Below are 23,885 nucleotides of genomic sequence, written 5' to 3'. Positions count from 1 at the left end.
AAATCTGTCTGTGCCATGCATTAGTGAAATGAACACAACACTTAGAGCAATGCAGCTGTTCAGAGAAATCTTCTTTCGCTCATGTAGACATGCCAAAGTGGTGTCTTTGTATGTATTAAACCTTTAAAGAGAATGATTTGAGGGCATTTCTCCATGTACAGCTTTTATATCATGAATAACAAGCTGTTGATGTAGTTATTATGGTTGGTTTAAAAAAAATAAGGTATAGAGTTTTATAGAGGTTTTTTATTTTATTTTCACTTTTTAATCCCTTTAAAAGTTCATGATCATGAGACCATGTTAAATTACAGGAGGTACATTTTAGTTTCTGACCTACAGTACAGTGGCTAGCTATTCACACACACACACACACACACACACACACACACACACACACACACACACACACACACACACACACACACACACACACATATGATATAGTGTATAACAGTGAAACATGGAAATAGACTAATAGACTACTGTCAGGACTCAGCCCGGACTTTTGGCCACGTGCCTTTGTTTATCTTCCTCGTCACGTGTGTGCCCCGCCTTCGTCTGCCCCTCCCTGTCTCCACACCTGATCCTTATTGTGTCATCATTGTCTTTTTATATTTAAGTGAACCGCGTTGCCGATGGCAGCGCGGAATCATTAGTTACGTTTACCCCTTCGTTATGTCTAGTCATTGTTAAGTGTCGTCATTTGTATTGCTTTAGTTATCGTCTTTTTGTCTTTGTCTTCATTATTTATTAAACCCCTTTCATTTGAAGCTATCCTGCATACGGGTCTGTCTCCTTCCATCCTCGGTTGTGACAACTACACATGAAGCAGCCCATAATATTCAAGTCGAAAAAGGTTTTTAGTGATTGTATATTATTATACAGTTATTTGACCCGAGCCGACCTGTGTGTAATTAAAGTGTCTCATGATCTACAGTTCATACACCTGCTCGTGCTCAACCCCAGAGTTTATTGGAGAACATACAGTAACTGAACCAACAGTATCATGAAGATTATCAAAACAAGTCAACAATGTACTGAAAATATCAGACAGGGCTCGGTTAAACTCTGAACATAACATTGAGGTTTGTTTTTAATTAGAATATGCACTCTGTCCATTTTTCACAAAAAAACAAACAAATAAAATACAGCACAACCATGGCTCTGCCTAGAGAAAGCAATCCTCCTCTAGATACAATTAAAGAGGGCATTAACTCATGAAGCAACAAAGAACGAGGGGGAAACTTTCAACACAATGCTACCACCACCATGTTTTCCTCCCAAACACACAATTGTGATCTGTTAAGATAAATGACATATAAACCCATTTTAAATCATTTCAATTCCAGGTTGAAACACTTCTACAAAGTAGAAAAATATTATCTGCTTGTATTGTCCTCTAGGTACCAAAGAGATCTCCCCAAACATCATTTGTTGTAGAGTTGTACAATAATCATTAGACACAATGAAATTTCATTCTTAAATTGAAATGCAACCTGTTCAATGGTGTCAGGAAAGAATAAGCTAGTGCGCTATGACACGTATGAGTTCATCATTCTTTCTAAAGATTTGGGAAGAAAATGGTTCGGTGTTCACGGCTGAGATGTAAGGCTGAGTGGGTGATTGGTGATTTTTAACATTTGTTTATTTATTTGTTTTTCCTTTAAAAAAAAAAAGGAACTGTCAAAATAGTAAAAACTGTCAGTCAGGTGAAGACTAAGTACAACCATTTTGACTGTTTATACTGGAATAACAACATATCGTCGCTGTCGGGCAGAAACCTCCTATGTCCAAATTTTGTCAATTTCATATTTTTTCACATATCGATGCTATTGGTCAGTCCCCACATGGGTCTGTTATTTTTACAAGTTATTAGCCAATCTAAAGTCTTGGAAATGGCTTGAGCGCAAATCTCTTAACTCCATCGAACCCTTCAACTGTCCACCTCTTCTTCGCGGCATATTTCTCCTCAAGATTAAGAGTCGCAACGAATCAACACGTCTTCTGAGGTAAATGTCTTCAAAGAAAAAAAATCTTGACCCCCGCTAGTTCTGGTGCTCGTCTGAGGACAGGAATTTAGCAAGACAATCCACTGCAACGCGGACTAAACCCTGTGCATTGCAGATAAGATACGGCATTTTTTTAATTTCCTGAAAAATAATGGTTTTGGAGATACGAGGATTCCGCCCGACAGCGACTATTTCATAAAAAAGGATAAATAATAAAATAAAAAAAAAGAGTAGCTTTTGGGATGGTGTTGACCAATAAAAATCATCACTGAATCGAACAGGAATAGGTTGCTACACCCAGCACTTTAATATTCATACCTTAAGCATTCCCAGGGGAAATTTGTTAGCTTTCTGTCCATTCTGATGTCTTTTCTGGGGCTTCAGTGCTCACAGTCAGCTCTTATACAACCCCTGAAACATGTGAGACTGAAAGACCTCGCTTAAAGGTCCACCAGTATCAGAGGCAATCCTTGGAGTCTTAACCATTGCGATCTGGTTAACTTTTATTTCCAGCCAAAATCCTGGCCTGTCATCTGATAAAACTTCATATTGAAAGGTCTGTAAAAGTCCCTGAGCTTGTACAACACATAAGATGGTATGTGAGGATGAGCTCTGCCTTTTGATTTGCCAAGACACCTCGGCCTGCTGCTCCCCTCGGGCTTCTTTAAACAGGGGAAGCCTTTAGTCTGGTTGAAGTAGAAGTGCTTGTTGGTGACGAGCCTCTTCAAGCCCAGAAAGTCCTGCACTCGCTCCATCTCGCTCGCCGGGTCTGTTACGAGCCTCTCACCGCTCACGAACAGCAAGCGTGAGAGTGGAAAGTACCGCAGCCAGTTCTCCAGGTGCTTGGAGTAGATTCCGATACGAACGGCGCTCCATGATGTATCAATTAGGCCTGTGCTGGAGTTTTTGAAGACCAGGTTCTGGAAGGAGGGAAGCCCAGGATTCTTGGAGAGAGTCTGTGTGTAATCAGAGACAGCCCGAGTGACCGGGTCCCGCACCACAACGATCAGTTTAGTGTTGTGGTTCATGGTAAAGATACGACGAGGGGCTTCTCGTGTCACGAAGTAACTGGGGGTCTTTTCCATGGTGATCTGTCCCTCCAGAGTACGGGGCATGAGGTTTCTACAACATTTCAACAGACTTTGTTAGTCCCAAAGCAGAAAAGACATGTAAGAGTACAAGTTAACATGAGAATGAATTATTACTATTATATAAAACAGATTTAAATCTGCTATTCGCTGTATAAAATATTCCGATTGGTATCTTTATTGTTTAACACCCTGCATTACATCCTTGATATGAATTTACTATTTACTAGGCTATTGATAGATCTGTATGTGTTAATTCATTTAACATTAATTCATTCTTTTTTAGTTTCAAATCAAAAAAATATGTACATACTCAATAATGTATTGATGGCTTTAAGACAATAAATATTACAAAAAGCTCTCGTATTTCTCCTTTGCTTGTCTAGATTAGTTTCCTCACACACTACTGACAATTTTCCAGAGATGCCAATCAACCTACCATGCATGTCTTTGGACCGGGGGAGGAAACCGGAGTACCCGTAGGAAACCTCCGAGGCACGGGGAGAACATGCAAACTCCACACACACAAGGCGGAGGCAGGAATCGAACCCCCAAGCCTGGAGGTGTGAGGCGAACGTGCTAACTACTAAGCCACCGTGTCCCCCTATTAATATAATTAATAAGACAGCAAATATGGATGACGTATACACATCTTATCCAGCCTTTTGCAAAAATGCTCTCGTATTTCTATGCAAGGTAAAACATGTAGAAACTATCACAAATGAGTAAAGATTTTATTCTTTAAAAGAAGATTTTTAGTCCTATTAAAAGTCCTATTTTTCCTCGTGCCAAGAAAAACAAACAATAAAATGAAAAGCTCTTTTGTGGCTTAGTGGCTGTTCTAGTGTTTACTCTTGCTATAAACTGTTTTAAAGAATTATACGATTTATAAATGATATGTGTAATTTATAGACTATATATATTATTAATTATAAATGTGATTTTCAGAACACAAGCTTTGCAGAAGTGAAATTATTTCATTTGTCTAAACTACATTTGTCACACAGTTAAGGAGCCAGCTTTGAAAATGATTACAACTTTTGCAGTGTTTTGCATTTCAAAAATATTCATTTCCCTTCTAATAATAAATATCGCACAATAATCTTCCTCCTTAGGGCCACCCAAATTGGCCTCCCTAGGTTCTTCTTTTAATAACCCGAGGCTTTGCGATGACAGAAATGTGGATATTCCCTTCGTTAATTTGTCAGGCTTGCGATATGAAGGTCAGTGAGAACGAGAGGCTACAAATGAAATGTCTGGTTGGTTAAAGGAGCGTTCCTCAAAACCTCAAAGAATCTCTTAGGAGTAATTTCCTGTGGGATTTCCCACAAAAAGCTTCTAAATGATCTTTCCAATTTCCTATCTTCGCTAATTTGAGACGATCCTTGCTGTCGTCAGAAGACTGAAACTGTTGTCTAAGCTCTAAGCTCTGCTACTAAGACCACTGACCTCCGACACTGACTGGGAAAGCTAACATCACCATTTTTCTCTTTTCCTCTCTTTTCTCTTGGAGGGAATATTCCTTTGAAACCATATCTGCAGGGTTGATGCTATTTTATGCAAAGAAATGTTTTGTTCCTTTGTCACGTGCACAACCGTGTCTCATTATTTCCATCATGAGCATGTGTGGCAGATTAGCTTCTGGTTTGTCTGGGCAGAGCAATCTGGCTGTGGTAAGCAGTCCCCTCTTTCTATATTCTTTTTATTTTTTCCAGCTCTGTAATTAACCGGCATGTCACCAACATGAGGTTCATATTGAATATTTTAACCTGATTAGCTTTACTGTGTGAAAATGTAGTGCAGGTATCATAGATCGGTACACAGATTAGAGGTCTTCATGGGTCCACTTAGATCCGAAAACCCGAGGCCCGACCCAAGACCCGAGCGGGTTCGGGTCTAAAAGTTTCACGTGTGCCTCGGACACGGGTCGGGTCTAATAATAGCGGTTTATATAATAATAATAATGTGTTTTTACCGAACGGACCTGAGAAGACCCGAACTACTGTATCTCGTGTGTGTGCATCGACTCAAGTCCTTTTCCAACCTCTCCTCTGTTTGCCAACACCGCTTGCGACATCATGTGACTGGCGGTAAGCTAATTTTTGTTGAAACAGACCTGTCAATCAATTTTGAATCCACTCTGTAGCGGTTACTTTAGTTTAGAGTTATGCAACATTCGGGTCCAGTCGGGTTAAAAAAAATTGCCGTCGGGTCGGACTCGGGTCTAATTTTTTTCGGGTTCGTCTCGGGTCGGGTCTTTATTTAAAAAAATAAAATAAAATCATGCACGTTGGGTTCGGGTAAAAAAATGCTTCGGGTCGGGTACATTTTTTTAGACCCGAGAAGACCTCTAACACAGATATCACAGTCACAGACCATGAGATCTTTTCACAGACAAGATAAACACTACGTATCTCCCTTAGATAGAAAATGTGTTTCCAGGATTTTATAGGGACTAACAGATTCAGAGTTTGTCTATGATAGTTGAAAAATATTCTTGATATTTCTGCTGCTTTATTTCAAAATTTACGGTGCAGCCTGTGGAATTATTATTATTTTATTTTTTTTGTCTAAATCTTTCTTTTAGGCTCCTACCGGTGAAGCTGCATATGTACTGTAATTACTTTCTATGATAGCGATACTCATATTCAAATTCGTGTTCATGGAAAATTTAGGATTATTTGAAAAAGTTGCTGGGAATATCTGTTTTCTGTTCATTTCTATGATTGCAAAATAGGCAAAATCCTACAGGGAATTTACAGTACAATGTACAGCCTACAGAGCAATATACAGTATTTAGCTCTCTGTATCTGCATCACGTTCTAAATATGATGAGGTTTTACCTAAACTAGATGAAACCCAACTCTGCTGTTGAATTTGTATGGGGGCAGTGGTGGCTCAACTGGTTGTTGATCGGAGGATCGGGATTCAAGGCCCAACACAGCCACTGCTGGGCCCTTGAGCAAGGCCCTCAACCCTCCCTGCTCCAGGGGCGCTGTATCATAACTGCCCCTGCACTCTGACCCCAACCTCCTCAGTTGGGGTATGTGAAGAAAAGAATTCCACTGTGCTGTAATGTATATGTGGCGATAATAAAGGCTTCTATCCCTCGTTCTATGCATCGTTCTGAAAACCAAAAACAACAATTCACAAAACTTTAATCAACTTTTTTAACTCCTGTCCTTTCCGGAAATCTTTCTATCTCAATAAAACTGAGAAAGCTAGCTAAGTGTCTTTCGACAAAACCGGATCAGCCATTTACAGATGTGACGACGTGAATCCGTAACAATCCGCGCTTTGTAAATCGATAATGTTTGGGTCGATTTTCCGAAGAAAGAACGCATGCAACCACTGCAGCTGTTCCAATGGTGTTATGTAATGATACAGAGGAAAGCAGAAAGTTTCGTTTCTCTCGGAATCAGTGGGTTCATTTCTTGTTTTCTGCCCAGTTTCTCGAGTGTTCGCACTGTTTGTCTGTGTGTGCATACACATGTTTAAGTGTGTGTTTAAACCAGTGCAATCAAGCTAATGGAAGCCATAGTGGTGCTTGCCTTGTCCACTGACATGGTGTTTACATTGGAGAGAGCAAGCATGTAATCAGCGAATAGTTGAGCCGCTCTGCCAGCTCTGGAAAAAGGCCCAGGCACTCACCCGTCTCACCTCTTCATCTTCAAAGCTGAAAAGATTTTAAAAAAAACTCTGCCATCGCTAAATAATCCTTTATTCCACAGTAATTTCTTTGGTCCTCTTACGTTATAAGCATAGCTGTTGTTTATCGAGAGGCATCTCCAGCTGTTAGAGTGATAAGGTAGCGAGCAACTGTGCTGTTTGTTTTGATCACACCTAGTGTAGCGTTAGCGGTTAGTATGTGGGTCAGTAATGGTAGCCTCAGGGAAAAGCTGCACAGATGTGTGTACCAGCATGAAGCCTGGCTGTCAGATAGCGTTCTGTTTACTAGCAAGTAGCCAAGTTTGTGGCATTGCGAAATGAATATGTAGTCTGAGGCTGTGAGCAGACTGGACATGAGACTGAAGAAATTAGCCTCTTGAAATACATTACTGATCTACAGTTCAAGACTCCTTCAAGACACTAATTAGGAGCCCATAAGACCAAAATCAATCATGTTATTAAGGGTAGGAAGGTGATCAACAAATCACAGGTTAGCTCAAGGGAATATTTGGGTTAAAATTAGCTGCAATAATATGATTTATATGAAAACTGTTACTGGAGATTCGACCGAAACTAGAATATCGTTGCTGTAAACATTGTATCGTTAAAGTTGTTATTATACCTTATATTGCTATCATATACTGTTGTGTACCAACATTAACACAACATTTTCCCAAAGTCACGTTTTACCAGAGATACAAGCTTTATGACTTGGGAGCAGGGCGATACGAGATCATGCAGTCATTGATAAGAACGGTACGGACACAGACGTCGCTGCTGCCAGCAGTGTTCAATAAAGTCATGTTGAGCCAGGTTGAGCCACCCTCAAGCTATTTTCAAGACTTTAGATTGGTTAATAACTTGTAAAAATAACAGACCCACGTGGGGACTGACCAATAGCATCGATATGTGAAAAAATATGCAATTGACAAAATTTGGACATAGGAGGTTTCTGCCCGACAGCGACGATATGTTGCTCACTGATTCTTTTTTAAATACAACAGTTTTTGTATTGATTAGACATTACTAACCTACCGATTGCCCACACGCTCCAGTACCACAACACTCATAAACCCAAAGACATAAATTACGTTATACAGTTTTCCTTTAAAAAAAACTGGAACGTCCAGAAGAGTCATAATCAACTGACTGATTCTTTAAACAGGATCTTCTCAGCTCTCATACCACTGTCACTTGTGTGAAAAATGCTGTGCCTGAAAGGCAAAACTACCCAATTTGCCTTTATTTTCTTTCTTTTTTGTCAGAGGAACTGATCCAGACGACACACCCCTGAGTGTCTGATGCTCCCCTAGAGGTTTCGTGCCACATCTGGAAATAATGGGCTTCAGATAGGAACCGGCTGGGAACAGAGAGGAAGGTGGTGGTGGTCGGATGTTTAGGGATGAACTATGTCGAGGGATTTTTATAATTATAACACAAAGGGATGGATAACTGTATCAAGCTTTATCACAACAATACCAGCATAGCCCAAAGTGTTATCCCTCTTATACCACAGTAATGTGTCAATCGTTTTTTTTTGTTTTTTGAACTGTTAAATAATCTTCTCTTAACAGAAATTTGAACCATATCAACAAATAACATTTTCCAGCAGTTTTGGTAAAAAAAAATTTTTTCATTATTATTATTAACCTTAGATTTCACCTCCGCCTTGTGTGTGTGGAGTTTGCATGTTCTCCCCGTGCCTTGGGGGTTTCCTCCGGGTACTCCGGTTTCCTCCCCCGGTCCAAAGACATGCATGGTAGGTTGTTTGGCATCTCTGGAAAATTGTCCGTAGTGTGTGTGTGTGTGAGTGAATGAGAGTGTGTGTGTGCCCTGCGATGGGTTGCCACTCCGTCCAGGGTGTATCCTGCCTTGATGCCCAAAGACGCCTGAGAAGTTCAGATAAGCAGTAGAAAATGAATGAATGAATGAATAACCTTAGATTTTGTGCTGACTTAGAAGTCCCTGTACGAAAAAGAAGACCCATGAAGTATTTCATTAATATAAAGCCATTGTTTACGGCATGTAAAGCCTACTTTACTACTATAGTAGCGTCATAAACGAATCCACACCAACGAGAATTCATCAGCACTGTGGTATCAATTAGCAACAATTAACATCGAGACTCTTTAGCCTTTCGTTACGTTACACCTCTAAGCATCCATCAAACCAAGACAGAACCTTATAATACCAATGTATTACATGAAGCAACACAACACCGCCGTCTTAGAGTATAGTCTCGTATCTCTCAGAAAAATGAGCACTAGGGAAAGATTCCCTCGCTGCCATGTCATTTGGGACACTACTCACTAAGACGGGTTCCCACCATCAGAACCCTCTCAATTATCTACACTCTCCTTCATTATCTGTTGAGAAACCACCCAAAAGCCTTTAAAGCAGCTCATGTAAACATGGTATCCGCCTAAGTGCACTGTAAATGTACTCTGGAGGACACCGGCTTGTCATTACAGAGGCAAATAGAAGCTTTTAGAGACTGGAAGATGCAATTAAAAGTCAGCTGGTAATGCAACAAGCAACGGCCATAAAAACTAAACAAACATGGTAGAGGAATGAGGCGTTGTGTTTCTAACGTGTTTAGTTATGAGCACACAGGCTTTAAAAGGGCAAAGAATTAATAATCTGTGTTGGATAAATCTTAAGAAGCAGATTAAAGTGATTCTAAGGCTGCGACATGACATTAGCCCTTAAATACAAGCCTTAGGGTTTGTGTCATCGGATCATATAAGACACTACCTCAGCACTTAATGGCAGTGCAGTGAGTGTGTGTGTGTGTATATTTTCTACTCCTGTTAATGAAATCAGGGCATATTCTGAAATAAATGAGGGGGACCAAAATATACTAAGACTGACATCACTGCATAACACAAGGATACATTATAAATGGTTTATTAAATAGTGTGTATTCCGCTAGTGTGTGTGTGTGTGTGTGTGTGTGTGTGTGTGTGTGTGTGTGTGTGTGTGTGTGTGTGTGTGTGTGTGTCTTTGCTATCTTATGAGAAAATCAGTATCTACCAGCTGCAGTGTTAAATCGAGAAAGAGTGTGTGTGTTTGTGTGTGTGTCAGCGGGACAGAGGTCATCACGCAATTTGCATTTTTGACTACAGACCCCGATAACCTCACAAGACAGAGGAAAAGACCCGGAGTTAGGCTTTAAAACTCACCACCTCCTCCTCACGGAATCAACATTGTGATCTCACCATCTGATAACAATCTCTGCTACCATGTTACATAATCATGTTCGCGGTCTTGCTTTGTTATACCCAACAAGGCTTTTCTCTTTAATGCTCGAGCAGAGATAAACAGGAAGTTAACATCCGTATGAGTAATTCCTAAAGGCTAATTAGGAAGGATGTTCTGTTGCTCCTTCCTCGTTTTCATTTCCTCTTCTTGTCCGAATCTCGAATTGAGCTTATTTCCAACAAACATCTGGAAATCTGATGCATTTTGGTTTAACAGATGTGAAGAATTGAGAAGAAATGTATAAAACAAGCAGAATTAATCTGCGATTTTCCTATTTAGAAGCCTCTCTGCCAGGATAAATGAGTGAAGGTGCACCACACAAAATTCCTAAAATTCCTAAACGACCATGAGATTCCTTAATGAAATAGTAGAACTGGACTGAAGGAAACCGCGACTCTGGACGTGGTTGCGCAGACCACCCTAAGAGACTTCTCATCCTTGGAAAACATTAGCCAAAGACATGTCTGTATCCAGCTGTTTCAAAAAAATGTGTGCGTGTGTGCGTGTGTGTGTGTGTGTGTGTGTGTGTGTGTGTGTGTGTGTGTGTGTGTGTGTGTGTGTGTGTGTGTGTGTTAGAGAGACAGAGAGAAAGAGGGGAGAGAGAGAGAGAGAGAGAGAGAGAGAGAGAGAGAGAGAGAGAGAGAGAGAGAGAGAGAGAGAGAGAGAGACACCGTAGACCATCAGAGGACTAGTTCCATTATGGTTTATCTATGTTGAATTTCTCATTAATGTAAATGTTTGAGGTTTAAAGAGTTTCCTTTACCAGTAGAAAGAAAAGCATTGTAGGCTGGGTGGCATCTCTAAAGGTTTCGTAGTGTGTGAATGGATGTGTGAGTGTATGTGTGCTTGTGCCTTGTGATTGGCTGGCACCCCATTCAGGATGTCCTCCACCTTTTTCCCTGAGTCCCCGGGGAAACACTCCAGGGACTCCAGGTTGAATGTGTAAGAAACATGAAAAGCTCTTTCTGACTGTTTCACTGAAACATTGTCACTGCACAAACAATAAGTCCATCTGCAGGCACTGAACAAATGAGTCAAAAAAATTTTAACAAGGGAATGATGTAGACATCAAAAAGTGTCCCAGAGTATTTGTTATTATAGGAAACCATAATTATTACTGTCAGAGAGACAAACATCAGACCCAAATGCAGGGATAACCTAACAAACTGGGGATGTATTAAAATATTATACACACATGGAAACAATGGGGGAAAAACTAGACAACTAAAATACAAAATTACAAACGGGTCGGTTACGACTGAGGTGCCCTTGAGCAAGGCACCGACCCCACCAAAACTGCTCCCCGGACGCCACAGCGTAAATGGCTGCCCACTGCTCCGGGTGTGTGTTCATGGTGTGTGTGTGTGTGTGTGTGTGTGTGTGTGTGTTCACTGCTTTGTGTGTGCACTTTGGATGAGTTAAACACAGAGAACACATTCTGAGTATGGGTCACCGTAGTTAGCCGTATGTCACGTCACTTTATAAACACAAAACTGAAAACATGGAACCAGTAGCTGAAAAACAGGAGACAAAACGGGGAGACAAATGACGTGACAAACACACGTGAACACACAAAACAAACAAAAGCACACGGCACAAGACAGTAAACAAACTCCTGCAGTAATGCCCCCTGGTGTACCAGCAGGGACTTGACCAGGCCATCATCACAATTAAAGAATGGCAGTATTGATAATGTCAAAATAACACTATGTAATACGTGTCATTCAATGTCCCATCTTTGTTGTGAAGTGATATACTTACAGACACCGTCTACTGAATAATACAGATAATATAACAAAACCTTCCACCCCAGACATTTCCTTCCATGTCCCATTAGCAAAAACCTAACTCCCCGAAATATTCCTTAAAGTACAAAACAATTACACAATGATGATCGACTACATAAAGCAGGGATAAAATTCCTGTATCATCAACGCCATAGGCGTACAACGATTAGTTACAATCCTTGCGCTGATGTGTCCAGATACAGAGAATAAATCATGAAGTGTAAATCATTCTTCATGAGGGAATTTTGCCTGTAAAAACATTTCCAAATAAAGCTGTGACCACATCATAAACTTAATTACAAGCACAAAAGCAAGCTAAGCAATTTTCTCCCAGACCTACAGTACAGTAGAGTTCACACAGGTGCGTTCCAAAGAGAAAGGGCCTTTCTTGACGTCCTTTTCCTCTTTACTCGTACATTCTAACAATGGTACAATGTAGGAAATGGAGAAAAGTGTGTGTGGGCTTGGCACATCGCATTCGACCTGTCAATGGCTATTATCTATGCTCCAGTTACAGTTAGCAATTACAGATGACCACCTACAATTTTAGCCTGGGCTGGACAGTATTTCTGATACATATATTTGAAATATGTACTTCAAATATATCACAGTCATAGCAAAACCTTTGGTATGAAACTACTTATGTATTATAGAAACACAGAAATGCATTTGATTTCTTTAGGGTCGAGCTGCTTTGAAAAACGTTGGAATTAACGAGATGTCATGCATGAAAAAATGTCAGGAAATGTCATGATAAAATGTCACATATAATTTGAATATATATATATATATATATATATATATATATATATATATATATATATATATATATATATATATATATATTCATTAATTAATTCATTATCTGAACTACCTCGGGTCAGGGAGCCTGATCTCAGGCATCATCGTGCATCAAGGCAGGATAAACCCTGGACGGAGTGCCAACCCATCGCAGGGCACACACACAATTTTAGCCTGGGCTGGACAGTACTTCTGATACACACTCTCATTCACTCACACACTCACACACTACGGACAATTTTTTTTTCTTATTATTATTATGATATTATGATATTATAATATATTTTTTTACATTTTTTTTAACCTCCATGCATTTAAGGTACAAAGTAAGAAAAAACATGGATGCCGAAATGTTGGTCTTTAGTTAGCGAGCTAACTCTGATAAGTACATTTACATTTACAGACGCCCTTATCCACAGCAATGTACAAAAGTGCTTTTAAGTCTCTTTCATTGAACTCTGGTTCATTAGGTTACATACTTAAAGTAAAGTAAAGTAAAATAAAGTAAAGTAAAGTAAAGTAAAGTAAAGTAAAGTAAAAGTAAAGTACTGTAAAGTAAAGTAAAGTAAATTAAAGTAAAGTGCTGTAAAGTAAAGTAAAGTAAATTAAAGTAAAGTGCTGTAAAGTAAAGTAAAGTAAATTAAAGTAAAGTACTGTAAAGTAAAGTAAATTAAAGTAAAGTAAAGTAAAGTAAAGTATATAACAATAAAATTAAGTAATGTATATAAACTAAAGTATATAACAGTAAGCTGTACAGTGAGTGTTATACATTTAACAATCAAATATGTCTGTATTTTGGCACAAAAGCAAAATCAATACAAAACTAAAAAAAAATCTTGTTGGTAATTTCATGCAGCGTGTTAACTAGCGTTAGCATGAACATTAGTGAAGTTTACTATACTAGAAGATGCAAAACTGCAATTTATGAACTACATTAATGATAAATCCAATCGGAGTATCTTGTTGTCAGGATGCAGTTGAGGATGTAAGAGCAGGTACTCAGTGATCTATATAATCGAGGCAAACGAGGCTAAGGTTCAGGCGATGAGCAAACAGCATAAATGAGGATAGGCAAGATCATAAGTTCAAAACCAGAAAAACTATAATTGAATCAAACAGCTGGGTAAAGACTGTTACAAGAGACACAGAGCATATACTGTGTGTGTTCAGTGTTCGTTTAAATGAAGGTGATTGAGTCCAGGTGTGTGTAGTCATTAATCTGGTGAGAGTGAGTGTGAGAGTGTTCGATAATTGTAATTGATTACATTATTAATCAATTACATTATTAAATAATTACATTATTATACATTGATTAATTGTAATTGTAGGCTGCGCTGAATTCTGGGTTGTGTAGTTGGACGCCAAATCCGGTTTTGACGTGTCACACATCTTGTTCAGGTGTCTGCTAGTTAGATTTCAGCTTCCAGCATGACAATGAGCCAAAGCATACATCCAAATCAGCACAGGAATTCCCGAGCCAGGAGCTCTGGCCTGAATCCCACCAAATTATTAGTTTAAGTGACCTTAATCAGACTGTGTACATGAGTCGTTCTTACAATGTGATAGATCTAGATCTAGTTTTTGGAAAGAATGGGAAAATATTGTCAAGTCATGATGTTCCCTGCTGATAGACTCTTATTCGAAAACACTGCTCAGTGAAATGAAATACAAAGGTGCTTTAACAAAGTACAGTATTAGTTTCAGGGGTGTGCAAACTTATGCAACTAGGTTAATGATGTTTTTTTCCCTTTAATACCCAGAAACGTTTCTGTTCCCATGTCGCATTCTGCTATGATTTATCTTGGTTGCATTTTGATTCTTTGGTATTAATGATCAAAATACTTATGTATGTAATGTATTTTTACTCAAATCCTCCTATACTGTATTTACCATTTTGGTTAGCGTCCATATCATTTTTCTGTCAGTAGAATAATAAATGATAAAATGCAGGTGAGTTCAGTGAAGCAGACACTCAGGTTTCTTGAGCATTAGCACGCCTGCCTCCAGATAACCCTGACCCCATTTTGACCTTATTCATGCTTGGACACTTGAGCTAATGTATTGTGTTACTTTTATTTTTGTTGAGGATGAGTGCTTGAATTTAAGAGTGCACTGTTCTAAATAGTGTTAATCGACCTACCTATTATACTGTTTAAAATCGTTCGATATTTCCAAGGTGAATAATGCCTCAAGCCCCAAGACTGTACAACATCAAGAATAATGACTATGATAAAGTTTCATTTTCAAAAGCTAACTTTGAATCTCTATGTAAAACTACCTTATATGATTGCATGCGTACATTTTAATATGCTTTCGCTTACACGACTTAATTCGTATAATCTTTCTAACCCAGCTCTAATTCAATAATGACTGATGATACCAGCGCTCAATGCAATTTGCTTGGCTGGTATATGAGTATAATGAAGTCTGAAGGTTAGTATTGACAGATAGATATTAGTCATCTGTCTCTGAACCCTGATGGGGAGACTGGATGAACGGAAATAATCGTTTTTTTCCCGCATCAGCATCCATAAACCTGATCAGTCAATGATAAATTTTATGTTGGTGACCAGGGTCTCTTTCTGAAGATCAATAGTCTAGCGTGTTAGCAGAATCTACCAGGGCATACTTAAAAATAAAAAAAAATAAAAACTATCTACCCAAATATCAAGTATAATCATTAGAATGAATACACATAGACTGAATATACTGCTCATAAGTTACTTAGACCACCATAACGGTATATTTATCGTATATTATTTTGCATGAACCAACCTTAACTAAACCATTGTTAGGGTGTGACACATTCGATGGCTCTTCAGCAATCCATTTTTCATCAGCAGGTTCATGCATCACTGTTGATCATCCATCAGTTTACGTCGATATTTCACCCTGTATTCGACATGCTTTTCTTTCTAGTGCTTACCCATGAAGAATATTCATCTCATGCTTGTATCAGCACTTACAACAATTTCAGTCACCTTGTGTATTGTCATACGGTGAGGCCTTATTTGGTGTGAAGGGTGTTAACTAATGATGTGTCTAAACATTGATCCCTTGGTTTGACTCTACGTTTTTCTCCCCACTAAAAATCTATATTCATCAATCGCCATTCAATCATGTCACCTTCTATAACAACTAATCTACAATCATGAAGAACAAAACAGAAATGTAATATATTGGGAGCACTGCAAAGCTACACTCCTGTATGGGGGAAAACACTTCATAAAACACTGCCCGTGAACAGCATTTGTCGTAAAGTGGAAGATGGGAACGATCCCATAGAGGCTTCGAGAACAAAAGCTCGAGGAGAATAGAAGGCATGGAAATTAGTGTGTTAACCTGTGAGTGTAAATATGAAGAATAAACACAATATAAACATATAGAAAAGACACGCTAACATAGAAAAGGTAGAGAATGAAAAAAAAAAAAACAGACAATAACATCAATCGATTCTCTCATACTACCACGTCCCATAGGGGATCTACTGGATTCAGACTGGGAAGGCCACTAAAGATCACTGGTCTCATTGTCATGTTCATGACATGTTTTGCATTCTAACATGGTGTATTATCATGCTGGAAGTAGCCATCAGAAGATGGTAAATTGTGGCCATTAAGAGATGCGCATGATCAGCAACAATACTCAAGGCTGTACTCAATACAAGGCTGTGGCATTCGAGTGATAATTGATTGACATTAACAGCCCAAAGTGTGGCAAGGAAATATTCCCCACATCCAGCATCTATGTTCCTCAGAAGAAATTCAACAGAGAATCATCAGAACAGTTTTTCCAGTCTTCAGCTTTCCATCTTGGTGAAAGTGTGTGTGTGTGTGTGTGTGTGTGTGTGTGTGTGTGTGTGTGTGTGTGTGTGTGTGTGTGTGTGTGTGTGTGTGTGTGTGTGTGTGTGTGTGTGTGTGTGTGTGTGTGTGTGTGTGTGTGTAAACATTAACTGTTAGTATGATCGCACATTGTAGATGTCAGTTTATTATATTAAGTCTTATTACAGTATTTTAAACCTTATAAACTACACCATGTACAGTGAGAATTCTGGAATGTTTTATGTACATTCATAATTCCAAAAAATATAGTTTTTTGAGATAACATAAATGTTTGATTTGAAATCTGTTATATATCGTGCTAAAAAATGATGGCAGGTAAGGAGAGATGAGCAGCTGATGCTCACAGGGAATCGATTTGGAGATAACTTTCACACCAGCTTTGAATTTATGGAGACATTAAAACATAAAGCCGTTTTAGTGCCATGCTTCAAGAGCACCACAGTCACACTGACAGAAACAGTATACTGTGTTTTTGCATTGTTACTGAAATAGTAGACTTACACGGTGTGATAATGTGTGAAAATAAACATGTGTTTAACTCCAAACACACAGCCAACCACACACACCGACACACACACTTAAACAAGCACACTTGACTACTTCTTTTATTCCTTTAGACTATCATCAGCTTCAGCCCCAGCTTCCAGCTGGTAAGCTCAATATCTGACTTGTCACTAAACACCCTCCCATACACACACACACACACACACACACACACACACACACACACACACACACACACACACACACACACACAATCTTATTGGTGTTGACAGGTCTGGCATCTGGTTATAGTCCCTACACAAGCAGCGATGACATACTGTACGTGTGTGTGTGTGTGTGTGTGTGTGTGTGTGTGTGCGTGCGTGCGTGCGTGCGTGCGTGCGTGCGTGCGTGCGTGCGTGCGTGCGTGCGTGTGTGTGTGTGTTGACAAGGACTATTGACAAGGTCATTCTACCTAAAAGAAAAATACACAAGCTATTTTCCACAATTCCAAACACAAACTAAAATATTCACAGGACATTCTGAATATTCAAATCTTTATCAATCCAGGCATACGTCAGTCTTGTCCTTTGAGACTCGAAAAAGTGAGCAAGTGAGCAAGAGAGAGAGAGAGAGAGAGAGAGAGAGAGAGAGAGAGAGAGAGAGAGAGAGAGAGAGAGAGAGAGAGAGAGAGAGAGAGAGAGAGAGAGAGAGAAGTAGGTCAATAAACAGTCCTTTTATTGGCAGCGGACTGAATGTCTTGCCAATGAGACAGTGCTCCAAGCTGTTGATGTTATTGGCAAGTGATATTAATGAACCAACCTGAGTGACAAGGGACAAAGATCAATGACACACAAACACTGAACACACACCTAACTGGGATCATCCAGAACAAAGGCAAGAATGAGGAAACCAAGCTGTCTAGATATATTTTATTTGCGGAAGAATAAATGTGTGTGATTTTTATACAAGCAGAAACATTTACGCAGCACATGACTAAAGTCATACTGAAGCCAGACTCAAACATAAACTAAGAACAATACCACTACGTACAGATGTTAAAACCACCGTGAACACATAAAAAACATCCAACTTATTACAGAAATTAAACTAAGATCCAAAACTGCAGTTAAATTATGATTATTTCCAATAAAACTGAGTCCCATAGACTACACTACACTTGTCTCCTTGTCAAGATGGTGTACCTGGTCAGTGTTCTTGTAGACCCATTTTCTTACAGAGACCATTCCAACAGCTTACAGAGACCATTCCAACACAACTGCTCAAAATAATCAGGATTGTTGGATTAGATTGTTTGATTGGTGATAGATTACGCTGTAAGATCAGCCGTTATTCTCTCTAGCCTACATTAATCCTTTTTGCTAAGAAATAGCCATTGGGAAACATGGAAACAAAACAAAACCAACTAGACAAAGTACGCAGTCTTCTTCTTCTTTCGGCTTTTCCCTTCAGGGGTCGATACGGCGAATCATCTCTCTCCACCTATCCCTATCTTCTGCATCCTCAACACTTGCACCCACTAGCTTCATATCCTCATTAATTACATCCATATACCTCCTCTTTGGCCTTCCTCTTTGCCTCCAGCCTGGCAGCTCCATGTCCAACATTCTCCTACAAATATACTCACTCTCCCTCCTCTGAACATGTCCAAACCATCTTAATCTGTCCTCCATAACTTGTCTCCCAAACGTCCAACATGAGCTGTCCCTCTGATGTACTCATTCCTAATCCTGTCCAATCTTGTCAATCCCAAAGAGAACCTCAACATCTTCTTTTTGGCTACCTCTAGCTCTGACTCCTGTCTCTTCTTCAGTGACACTGTCACAGTTGCCTCACACCTCCAGGGTTGGGGGTTCGATTCCCGGCTCCTCCTTGTGTGTTTGGAGTTTGTGCCTCGGGGGTTTCCTCCCGGTACTCCGGTTTCCTCTCCCGGTCCAAAGACATGTATGGTAGGTTGATTGGCATCTCTGGGTAATTGTCCGTACTGTGTGAGTGAATGAGAGTGTGTGTGTGTGTGTGCCCTGCGATGGATTGGCACTCCGTCCAGGGTGTATCCTGCCTTGATGCCCAAAGACGCCTGAGATAGGCACAGGCTCCACGTGACCCGAGAAGTTTGGATAAGTGGTAGAGAATAAATGTTTGTTTTTTATATTAAAACATATATACTAATAGCCATATTATGTGTCAAATCTACTTTATAGCAGAGCTGCTTTATTTTGGTTGCCAAGCAAATTATAGGTTTATACTGTATTACCACACTCCTTTCTATAGTAACAGCTAATTGACAAAGACCTGCATGGCAGATGCGCCACATAAATGGGACAAAAACATATAATAAGGTATTTTAATATAAGATAGTAGCAAAAAAAGTATAATTTGGTTTTGTTAAAGGGATTTTTTTTAACATTCATGGAAGGAGTCTCCAGTGTCAGTGCAAGTTTTATGCCATGGGAAAGACTTCAGGACACTTTTTGATTCTCTAAGCAAGAGAAAAAATGAGGCTGGTGAGGGAATGGCTGTTTATAGCTGTGTATAAAATAAGTGATAACAGGAACTAACTTGTTTTGCGGACTTTCCACAACATTAACTGCACCTCTAAACTGCTAAAATATATGATGTGTCGGTCCTTAATGAACAAATGCGTAATTGTTGCCAAATTGCTGCGGTAAAGGAGAAACACTTTGTTCAGACTTTCCAAAACAATCTAAAACTATAAGAAAATGAAAACATGATGGACCTTTACTCCTTTTTTAATCGTAGTTGTTGAATGAAACTCTGACACGAAAACCTTTCCATCTATTTAGAAAGAATTTATAAGATGTGGTATGAGCCGTAGCATGTCTCACAGTTATAGCGTGAATCACAAAAACAACCACAAGCATGCAGATTCCAATCTGAAGCATCTACTTCAGGTTCCTCCTTAATCTACCACAGCGCCATTGAATGAGGATGATGTCAACAACTTCTGAGGGAAGGGTGAGGGTTTTTTATGCCATATCCATGTCTCTAAATGTTTTGGCTTTCAGATTCAAATTCTGACTGTTATGAAATGTACTGGCCAGCCATTGCATTTATTCAAGCTTTCCTGACAATTTTTCGATTTTTGGAGAAGTTCCATCATCTGCAAGAAAACAGGTGACGTTGTTAGCATACCAAACACTCTTGAAGCAACTTTTGAAGCAACTTTTCAAGCCAACACCACAAGTACAGATCCCAACAAGAAGGATCTACCTCAGGTTCCTTTGTATTCTGGCACTCACACACAAAGATGGTGACTACACCGATTCTGAAGAAAGGACGGATGTTTCATTTTGTAGAAAACAAAGTTTTTGCTGTACATCTTTGTTAGTAGACCCGGCACAATTTTTGGTTTAATTGTAGATCTATTTGGATGAATTACTTAGTCAGTAAAAAAGAGGTAGCATCAAGTAATTATGACTAAAGCATATAATGTGGAATTTTCAACCACAGAAGTCTCTCTCAAGAACTCCAGAAAGTCTCCTCAACCAATAGTTCATCGTTCATGTCATCATAATAGCTCTTTATACTGTCAGAATTAAATAAAACATCATTTTACTACTTTAAATGAGTTTAGAATAGTATTTCTTTAAGGTCAATCAACACCTGTTGCTAACAAAACCGACGATTCTTTACGCTTCTACTGAAAATGATGTAATGGTTCTACTATTCAGGGAGTTTAGCACTGGCTCCTTGTCACTCCTGGAGACAGGCAAATGTTTTGAAACAATATGGACCTTGTAGTTAGTTATACAGCTCTAACTAATTAACACCAAATTTTATCGACCGATTCGGAAGTCACAGAGTGACTCACTAACACAACCGCAAAACACATAGATCCCAACCAGCATAATTTTCCTCAGGTTCCTCTATAATCTGCCAATGGATCAGTGAGGAAGGGTGATGTCACTGAGCTCTGAAGACAGGATGTGTTGTGTCATATCCATGCAAACACAAAAGCTTTTTCTGTAAGTCTTAAACAGTCCATTAGTGGTCAACAACATCAGTCTTAACGTTTCCAAATAGAAGGCTGACAAGGCTCTACCAGACTCCCCAAAAACTGATGCTACGAGACCAACATCTGGAGCAGCTTTGGCACAAAATTAGGCGTTCCTACCAAATTATAGATTTCTTCGCATAATTACATGGTCATCAAAGAGAGATAGATTTAATAATTAGCAGAGGCTCTACCAGTAATTCCCAGAGATAAGTGAGTGGTTTCTGCTTGCTTTAAAGCACAGTCGATGATACATCTGTATGATTCTGTTTGCCACAATTTAAAATAAAATATTTCCAGTGTATGTTCTAGTGTAGGTTATTCTGTAATCTGCCCCAACACCACTGGTGATGTCACAGAGTTCTTAAGAAATTAAATGATTTCTATGTTATTCATGCATCTCCCCTATACTTTGTAGGTCCTAGACTGTCTATTTTAGCCAGCCATGACGAATGTACATGTTTCCTAAAAGATATCGGACAGGTTTCCACCTTTTCTGGGACAAATTGCCAACCTATAACTAAAGCTTGGTTAAAACATCTTCAGTAACTCCTGTTTTGTGGCTTCCAAATGAGACACAGCACTGACCAATACAGCTGTAGATCTGTCCGTTTCTCCTCTTTTGACGGAGTGATTGTGTGTACAGTATGTGGCTGATTTCCTTCTAGACTATTAGATCTCTGGTTATACTTCCAGCTCTGCTGTTATTGTGTGAACTCACAAATAAAACCAATCGTTATGCTTTGGTTCTGAAACAATACGGATACAATATCTTTTCATTCCTGAACGTTTTAAAACTTTAAAAGGTTCATAGTGCAAACCCAACAATGCACCAATGATAAAACACTACAGAGTTTCCCTGGCCTCCTCTGCAAGGTTTTTCCTGCTCCACACACTGAGACAGGACATATCAAGCTTGTTAACATCTGGGATAGACTTGCCTCTAGCTTGTAAAAAGGGGGATGTGGTAGCGTAGTGGTTAAGGTGCTGGACTACCGATCAAAAGGTTGAGAGTTAGAGTCTGGAGTCCACCAGGCTGCCACTGCTGGGCCCCTGAGCAAGGCCCTTAACCCTCAATTGCTCAGTTGTATAAAAAAAAATCCAAAGAAAATGTAAGTCTAAATGATGTAAAATCCAACTCAGTGGTCTTTTGTAAAATAAATAAATAAAAAATAAACAAACAAACAAATAAATAAATAAAATACCTTAATATAGATTTTATCCACTAGGTTTTCACTTCTCTCTCTCTCTCTCTCTCTCTCTCTCTCTCTTTTTAGATTGTTCCTCTACCTTAAGCATGTCCAGGTGACATAGTACAATTAATAAAAACTTACCTCTATTAATTTTTATTACAAATTCTGATAAACGCATGCACTATAGAAACAAAATGTTCTAGAAAGTATATCTATTGTGTTATTTTATCCCACCAGCAGAAAAAAATGCTTTCTAAAAGTTCTTAGTTTTCACTTTTATATTTTAAGGAGAAATATTATCCCTGTTCTGTTGGGGCTCAAATCATCTAAATACATGAAACTATACAAAAAATTATTATTATTTTTTTAATTTAAAATATTTTTTTTACTTTTGTAACTTTACATACATAACTTTATGTTATGTATTTTGATCATTTATTTACATTTTGCACCTTATATCTATTTATATCTGGCACTGGTTACCTTCAGATCATTTCGGTCTGAGATTGTGGTAGCCTAGTGGTTAAGGTGTTAAGCTACCAATCAGAAGGTTGTGGGTTCTAGTGTAGGTTCCTCTGTAATCTGCCCCAACACCATTGGTGATGTCACAGAGTTCCTAAGAAATGAAATGATTTCTATGTTCTTCATGCATCTCCCCTATACTTTGTAGGTCCTAGATTGTCTATTAGTGCCATCCATGAGCCCAGGTCCACCAAGATGAAACTGTTGGGCCCCTGAGCAAGGCCCTTAACCCTTAATTACTCAGTTGTATATAAATAAAAAATATATATATAAAATGTAAGTCACTCTGGATAAGAGTGTCTGCCAAATGCTGCAAATGTAAAACAGGTTTGAAAAGTTATTTTTTTCTTTCTACAAAAATACAATAAATTCACACTGTTACATTTCTGCTCCTCAGACCTGATTGCACACACCTGAGTAATAGTAGAAACATCAGCATGCTGTATTTGTCTAGCAAACATCATCATAGTGGTGAATGAGATGAGAACCCACCTGTACCACTCCAGTCCTTTATCATAGAACCTGTCGAAGAAGTGCGGCTCTGCGCCCACAGCTCGCACGTCTGGATGCACGCGCAGGAACTCGAGCAGCGCGCGCGTGCCACCCTTTTTCACGCCGATAATGATGGCCTGGGGAAACTCTTTACTACCGAAACTGTCGGACACCGAGAGGTTAGAAACGTCCCCGGAAAGATGTCTCGTCTCTTCTTCGCTGAGGCGTGCCAGAAAGTCGGGTTGGTCGGACGAGTTGCGGTCCTGATGAAGTTGGGTTAAAGTCGGTCTGCGCTCGTGCAGCGGAATCGGGGTTAACTCGCAGTATCCGGTTAGACAGTAGAACACATAAGTGACCAAAATAATCATGGTGAAAAACACGGATAGTTTGGAATGCGCTTTCAGGTGCAGGTTAAACCTTGTCGCCCAACATCCCATGGGTAGCTGTCCTTCTCAAGAGCTAATGTTGGAATCATGCCGTAAAACCAACCGTGCAAACTGCAGACATGAAACACTCTCGCGCACTGCTGCTTCTGCGTCTTAAATCACTTCTCCTTTGGCACAAAAGTGTTCCATGTCCCGCGCTGGCTCCTTTAATTAAAACCTCAGAACTATTCCTTAATAATACTATACTATAATTTTTACTTATAGTGTCTTATGAGTTTGCAAGATGGATTTGTCCTTATTTGTGCCCTAGTACTCT

General features: G+C 39.3%; 1 protein-coding gene across 1 annotated transcript; it reads right to left on the bottom strand.

Annotated features, from left to right (window-relative positions):
- Window positions 1-2,125: 2,125 nt before the first annotated feature.
- Window positions 2,126-23,885, bottom strand: si:dkey-121b10.7 (heparan sulfate glucosamine 3-O-sulfotransferase 3A1). Its single transcript, XM_027156092.2, has 2 exons — window positions 23,184-23,885; window positions 2,126-3,131 (listed from the first exon to the last, which is right to left on the bottom strand). The coding sequence occupies exons 1-2, from the start codon at window positions 23,618-23,620 to the stop codon at window positions 2,513-2,515; spliced, it is 1,056 nt and encodes a 351-aa protein (XP_027011893.1). The 5' UTR covers window positions 23,621-23,885; the 3' UTR covers window positions 2,126-2,512.

Source organism: Tachysurus fulvidraco, chromosome 18 (genome assembly GCF_022655615.1).
Source record: "Tachysurus fulvidraco isolate hzauxx_2018 chromosome 18, HZAU_PFXX_2.0, whole genome shotgun sequence".
NCBI lineage: Eukaryota > Metazoa > Chordata > Actinopteri > Siluriformes > Bagridae > Tachysurus > Tachysurus fulvidraco.
This window is presented reverse-complemented; position numbering and strand designations above follow the sequence as displayed.